Consider the following 7319-nt stretch of genomic DNA (forward strand, 5'->3'; position numbering starts at 1 on the left):
AGCTCGTCGCTGCCATAAGTGACAGCGTGTGCGTTAGGCTGTTGCTCTCATTCGCTTCTGGAGGAGCCTCTCTCTGTTGCCTGTACAGAAGACTTCCCTGTACCCGGGTACCAACCACCTCCTGCTCCCTTACGGTCCTGCTGGCTGCCCCATGGGTATCTCGTGGGAACACTTGCAGGCTGCAGTCTGATTTCCTAATCAAGCTGTTGTGTATCCACCCAGTACACATTGCTCCTTGTAGGGCTGTGGGAAGCTGGCACTGGTTATGCAGAGGAGTTTGGAAAATACTGGTTGGATTGACAAGGACTGTTGTTTTTTTCCCTCAGAATACTCTCTTACAACAACCTAACCAGGCTGGATGAGGGAAGCTTGGCAGACCTTGGGGGACTGCATGTACTACGACTGAGCCACAATTCCATCAATCACATTGCAGAAGGTGCTTTCAAGGGACTCAAAAACCTACGTGTCCTGTAAGTTGCTCTCAGCTTTTGTCAGTTAACACCCATCTTCCGTCCACAGTCTTACCAAGCTGTTCTGCTTTGCAGTTGCCTGGGGTGCCTGTGTCCTCAGCGTCAAATTCCCCTACGCGCTGCTTTGCTGTCTTCAGCAGCTGTTGTGTTTAGCCCATTATTCAAATTCAGTGAACTTGTATTTTTTAATTAAGAGCAGTTAGGAGAATTGCAGTCGGACTGCTCAGTGTTGCAGGGTGCTTTCAGAGTAGAGGGCTGCAAAGAAAAATTGCAGGAACATAGGCCAGGATTGTCAATCTAGCCTGGCTCAGCAAAACTCCTTGAGGTTTCAGTCCTTCAGCTAACAGCAGAATTTCTCTTGCTGCCATACTGACTTCAATTGAAATTCTTAGAAAAGGACAGTTTGTGTTGGGTCATTCTGCGCTCAGGAGGAGTGGGCAATGATTGGATGGCTATTGGGAAAAATTTCCTCACTGAGAGGGTTGTCAAGCCCTGGCCCAGGTTGCCCAGGGCAGTGGTGGAGTCCCCCTCCCTGGAGGGATTTAAGAGACGTGTAAATGTGGTGCTGAGGGACGTGGGCTAGTGGTGACCTGGCAGTGCTGGGTTGATGGTTGGACTCAATGACCTTAAAGGTCTCTTCCAAGCAAAACGATTCTGTGATTCCTTTCACTGACAGCACTGGAAATTTGAATATCCTCTTAAATGTGCTATTGGGCATTTTTGCTCGCTGTTACTTCTTCTTTAACTGAATAATACATATAAAGTTCTGGGCTAAGACGGTGTTAAGAAGAAAAAAACACAATGGCAAAGAAATTCGATGTTGGGCTTGGGATCTGATTATACCAGAAGTGTAACAACACACGAAATTTCGCTCGGGTTTGGGTCCCACCATGGGAGCAAGAAGCTGCTACAGATAATGTGAGAGTAAGCAAAAGTCTTTCTCTTTAATGCAGGATTTGGCTCATGTGGGTCCTGAAATATTCTGTTGCTCTGATTTTCACTTTGTCGTGCTATCAGAAGTTTCACTTGCTCTAATACCGAATTGCAAAATGATCCATCCAGTGGCAGCTATGGCCATTTACCAGATACTTGTATTTTAAAGTCACTGACACAACATAAAACCTGGGAACATGGCACTGGGAATGAGCTTGCCAGTCCAGATGCCAGCTTCCAAGATTTTAGGGCTAGTGGAGACCACCGGACAGGCCAATCCAAGCTCCCCTGGCATCGCCAGCTGTGGAATTGTACTACTGTGCACTGTTAAACCCAAGAGCTGTGTCAGATTGCAGTACCTCTGGGCTTGCCTTAGAAATACCGGACGAAGGGGAGTCCCATTCTAACAGCTCTCCGTCCATTCCTGAGGATGTGGTGTTGCCTCTGTCTCTCGTACTCGTAGCTGCTGAGCTGCAGGGCTCTCCTCCTCCCTGCTGAGGCTGCGGGCTCAGCACCTTCGTCTGGCACACCACAAAGTTCTCACAGTCTGTGTTACAGCACAGTCCACGCTCCCAGGCTGGTTGGGTTCAGCTGTCTGATTTAATTCTTCCTTCAAAAGAAAGAAACACACTTTGATACTTTTATTCCTCTTCAGAAGCCCATTGTGGCCCAAGTAATTAAAAGGAAAGGGGAACAGAGAGATCTCCCCTCTTTACAGTGCTTTTTGCATCTTACTCTTTACTTTATTGAACTTCACAGTGAAGAAAGTGACTGGAAAGTGAGTTTGGGTTTTGTTTGCTTTTTTCCCCCCTTTTTTAAACTTAAGCCAAAGCCTTTCAGCCACTGGGCATTCAGAAAGGGACTTCTCCAAGGCAGCTGTCAAGACCGGAACTAAAGGTTTCCAAAGGAAAATGGAGGGGAAGGGGAGCTGGTAGTTCTCTTTGCTCTGCAGTGAATGTGGAGCCTCTTTTATGTCTGGGGCAGAGGGGGGAGGCGGAGAGGGAGTGTGTGAGCGAGCTCTAATTTAATAAAGAGAAAGGCCTATTGGGTCCTGCACCTGGTGAAAAAGAGCCGAGCACGCTTTAATTATGGCCTATTGTTGGGGAGCCTTTGGTGGGTGTGAAACTGCTGAAATGTGGAGCTATTCAAATAGAGGTCAGGCGCGGGGACCTCGGAGCACAATGATTAACAAGGCTGCGAGCATTCAAGCTCAGCCAGCCAGAAAGAATAGGAAATTGGCAACAGGGGCTGGGAGAGGAGTTTGAATACAAAGAGAGCCAGGCCAAAATACCCCACTCTTTTTCTTCCTCTCTCTCTATTTGTTAAAAGGTTTTTATTCCTCCTTTCTAACACTAAACCTTTGAGTTGCCTCTGGATGAACAAGCAATACCATTTTCTTTTCCTTTCTCAAGAAAACACAATGTGTGGCAGTCAATTAATAAAAGTGTGTGTCAGAGAGCTCCTACCGGTGTTCCCGCTTGTCTGTCTCTGCCATGGGAAAGGGCTTGCTGGTCCAAAGACCAGCAGCCCGTGGTGGACCTGAAGAGGCGAAATTTCTGAGAAGGGATTTGCCCTTAAAAACCAAAGAGAACAACAAGCTTTGGCTTGGCAGCCACAGGGGAAATGCAGAAGCGTAGCTCCAGGAGGATGTATTTGCTCCTGCCCCACTCAGATCGTGCCGAAGTGTCAGCACATCAAAGCGTCTCTCCTGGACTTGTCTCTTATGCCACCACAGCATTATGTGTGCCCACATCCTGCAGGGATGTTGAGTTTTTATCCATCCCTTTGGCACAGACCAACCCACAGATCTCCCTGACATCGGTGATGATGTTGGCTAAGGCCAGGGTTCCCCAGGGCCGTGAGACTCAGGTCTCATGCTGAAGGCAGCTGAGAAACGGGAATTGTGGCTTGTGGCCATCTCCCTTCACAGCTTTAGTTCACACTCCAAAGTGGAGACACAAGTGAAGGCTGCAGCCGGCTTGAGCTACTGAGAGCAAGTCTCAGCCCTGTTTGGGCTGAGGAAAACCAGGCCGATATCGAAACGAGGGGAGTTTTTTAAGTTTCTGTTCTCCTCTGGTGGGTTATTGTGTATTTGCGACACACTACGATGGTTGTGTCTGCAGTACTGCAAAATGCGGGGGGCTTGGTCTTTTCTTCTTTGGTGTTAACGCTTTTCAGCTGGAGCTGTTCTGATAGTCATCTTCAAAAGGTGCGAAAGGAGAACCTGAAGGTGCGGGGGTTATCTGGATGGTTAACTTTGCTTTGTTGGTGGGTTTTAAATCAGTGATGTAACAAAACCAACAAAGCCTATTTGGTTTTTTTCTTTCTTTTTACTTAACACTAGAAATGATAAATTTCTGTCTGTGTTGCTGGGTATTCATTGCTAGCTGGAATTAAAGCTCGGAGGGAAGGATTTTTAAACAGACTGTTTAAACAGCTTTTGTGGATCTCTCTGTTTGTTCTGGGTGCTTGTCTTTCTTCAGACCTCTTTGACTTCTGTAATTGATGGTCAATTTGAAAGCCAAAAGAAGCTAACTCTGCAAAAGGAATTCTTACTCATTTTTTTTAAGGTGGTTATACAGAGAATGAGGCTTGTACAGGAATGGTGGTGGTTTCCTTTGAGCTTCCAAGTTCATTGCCAGAAAAAAATGCAGCTTCACAGAAAATGGAGCAAAATACACATCTTCCTGCGATACAAATACACGTACCGATAGGAATAGCCCAAGTTACCTTAATTCCTGATAGTAGCATTTAAGGACAGCCGTACCTTTCAGTTTAGCTTTGGGACTTCTTTTTCAACCTTTTGTTTGGATGCACAGAATTGGAAAAGGCCTGAAACCCACTTGTTGAAAAGTAGCTGTCTACTACTGCTGCTGTCTCAGAGAGGGTTTCCGCTAGGAAAAAGCCAGGGCTCTTCTTGGAATGCACCATCTCAGCATGGGTCAGTGCAGGAGAAGTGATTAGTGCTGCTTTGCTGCAGGACTCTGCTTTTGCTGATACCTGTCAGGAGAAAATGGGAAGCTCTTTGTGTGACATTCTCAAACTTTCTTCCATTTGTTTTTAACGACGAGCCCAGGACTAAAAGCTCTCTCTTGTCCTCTCTGCAGGGAACTGGACCACAATGACATCTCGGGCACAATAGAAGATACCAACGGAGCCTTTACAGGGCTAGAAAACCTAAGCAAGCTGTGAGTATCCCTGGGTTTGCAGTTCCTCAAAGCAGTTGTGTAAGCGTGAGTCTCTCCCCTCCGACGTAGCCTTCCTCCCTTTGGAACAAGATGAAAATCCACAGAGAATCTGTGACGTGGTAGTTTTGCAGGCTCGCTGCAAGAGTGCAAGTGCAGTTATCAAGGACTTGTGTTTCTAAGCAGATAGGAGGCAATTACAGTCCTTTTAAAGCGATGACCAGATGGTGCTACACACTGTAGTCCACAGACAGAGGAGAGAGAAACTTAACAGAAACTTGTTTTCATCAGCACAACTGTTTCTCGCTTCTAAAAGCAAACAGCAACAAAACCAAGCCTTTGCAGTGTGCAGGGAAGCACTGATTGATGAAGCAGTAACAATGAACAGAAGAGAAAAATCACCCCCTTTCCTGTTACAGCAGAGGACTGAAACAGGGTTCGTTTCTGTGGGATGCTCTGTCTGAGAGTGATCTTTTGGGCTTGCTTCCATGTGCAGCGACAGTAAAAGGCACCATGGGGCATAGGCTCTTAAAGAGATAAAAAGAAACCTAAGGCAAGCATGCGCCTTGCAAATGTTTACAGCTTGCTTGGCCTTCACAAGTATTTTCACATTGTTCCGTGCTTGCTCGTATTCCTCTTGAAATCAGCTATATAAATCAGCCCTGTCAGAGAAGTCTCTGATGCTTGTGACAAATCAAGAGTCTCTCTAATCATTACCTCTTGCCTTTGTTTAAGTTCTCAGCGCCACCCCCCAACCCCATCACGCTGTCTCTGATGCTGAGATGGCACAGCCAGAGGTGCAGTAAAAGTACCTCGATGGATAGCAGATGGCTGGGAGGAATCCTGGCAGGCGGTATATTGTCACGTTCCCCTTAGAGACTCCTGGGGGAGTGGGAAGAGCCATGGCAGGACTCGTGGGGGCATAATGCTTAGACAGGGAAGAAAAATTTGAAGTCACAGACATAGATGGCATTTTATCATTGAGGAGAGGAGTCACTGGAGAGTCACAAGAGTCACCCAGAGTCACAAGGCAGGGGAACCAAGTTGTAGCTGTGAGTAAAGTGAATCAGAAGGCAGAGGAGGACTTAAGGACCCCGGGTTGCTGGACAGCAAGGTAGAAGTGTGGGAGAGAGAGAGGCCAGGAGGAAACACTGCCTCCACTGCATGTGGAGTCAGGAAATTTTCCCACGAGTTGCTAGAAAAAAGTCGGAGGAGCAGATGTGGTGGGTGGGAGAGTCCTTGGCTGCTGTTGCTGAAGTTTTTAGTTTGTCTGAAAAAAACAGTGAAACCATGTGAGCGGCCAGAAGGGTAGCGGGACCAGAGGCTTTGTCCAGCGGAGTTTGCAGGCTGTGGGATTTTAAGTCTATAGCGCTGCTTTGACAAAGGAGAGAAGGTGGAGGAAAGGAGCGGAGAGAGCAAGCTCTTCTGGTAGGACATCCAGTGTGGACAGTGGTGTGGGAGCAGTAGTGGTGGTCCCAAGTGACTGGGACACATTAGAAATGCTGGGTGCAGATAATAGAGGAGAGGTGAAAAAGCCAGAGCAGACAGTGTTGAGGGGAAGAGTTCAGCAAAAGGATTGACTCAGCAGCCAGGAGAAATGAGCACTGCTGAGTTGTGGGGGTCAGGCAGAGGCCAGGAGGTACGGCAAGGAGCGGGAGGAGGAAGGAAGGGAGCAGAGGAAGCCTGTGGGGTTGTGCAGGTCGTGTGTTTGAGCTCTGAGCAGAGCAGCTATCGCTCCCCTGTGAAATAGTCATGGCCTTGATCTGATGTTTGTCATCTGGCACAAGGAGCGGCTTCAAAAGATGGTTGGGTTCATCTGCCGTTAGCAAAGGATGCAGCCAGGGCTTGCGCAGGTCTAAAGAAGCCGGGTTTGCGTCGTCTTTAACGTTGTTGATCTCTGCCTTGCATTGCGCATGGACCCAGGCCAGATCTGAGTCTGGCTGAACGTGGGGAAGTTCTGGGGCTAGAAGAACCTTCAGAACAGGAGATTGTTTCATTGTATTTGAGTGGAGAGCGGTCACTTTTAAAGGGATCTGCTCCGGTCTGTGTTAGCTCATCAGCACGTAAATCCCAAACCTGTAATTCCCTCTAAGGCTGAAGTATCATTCTTGCTGGCAGGATTTTTTCGTAAATAAAATATCAGCCTTCACAGCAAACATTTCACTGCATGATTTACGGCCTGTGTTTAAACGGTCAACCAGCTTTAAATGCATTAGCATACGAAAAATAAATGGGCACTTCAGAGGAGACCTTCCAATGAATTAATAATCACCTCAGCTCTGTGGAGATTGCCTTAAAAGCCGCTCCCCTTTGATCCGGCACAGATTAGCCTCTGAAAGGATTTCGCACAGAGAGGGTTGTTTGCTGAAATGAAGGTGTTGAACTGAGAGGTGGGGAGGCCACTCACTTCTCTGAATTATAGATGCAGCTCTCCAGGATGGAGAGCACAGGCCTAAATTAAAATGTTGCTTCAAGAAAGGGGGAGTTGAGAAGCACCGAAGCATAAAAAGCATCAGTGGAATCGCTGGGGAACAGGGAGTTTCCTAATTATTCAAGCTGCTAAATGTAACCGGTTTTCTGATGGCTCACTCAGCGACTGAGATCTTCCTGCAGGTGCAAAACGGGCTGGAGGAGCAAATGCTGCTCTCTAATGAGCTGTGTGCCCAGCGTGTAATTACACTTGGGCGATCGCTGGGCGGGCGTGCCTGCGCCCGGCTCTGCGGCAGGGGGC

At 47.7% G+C, this 7319-nt stretch overlaps 1 protein-coding gene across 1 annotated transcript in view; it reads left to right on the forward strand.

Annotated features, from left to right (window-relative positions):
* Window positions 1-7319, forward strand: part of LRIG1 (leucine-rich repeats and immunoglobulin-like domains 1) — a gene marked incomplete at both ends in the record, with an annotated part of 53690 nt that overhangs the window by 32109 nt on the left and 14262 nt on the right. The window contains 2 exons of the mRNA XM_010136219.1: window positions 327-470; window positions 4511-4591. Of these exons, the coding sequence (XP_010134521.1) occupies window positions 327-470; window positions 4511-4591 (225 nt within the window). The remainder of the gene's footprint in view (window positions 1-326; window positions 471-4510; window positions 4592-7319) is intronic.

This window comes from Buceros rhinoceros, unplaced genomic scaffold (assembly GCF_000710305.1).
Source record: "Buceros rhinoceros silvestris isolate BGI_N320 unplaced genomic scaffold, ASM71030v1 scaffold1315, whole genome shotgun sequence".
NCBI classification, from domain to species: domain Eukaryota; kingdom Metazoa; phylum Chordata; class Aves; order Bucerotiformes; family Bucerotidae; genus Buceros; species Buceros rhinoceros.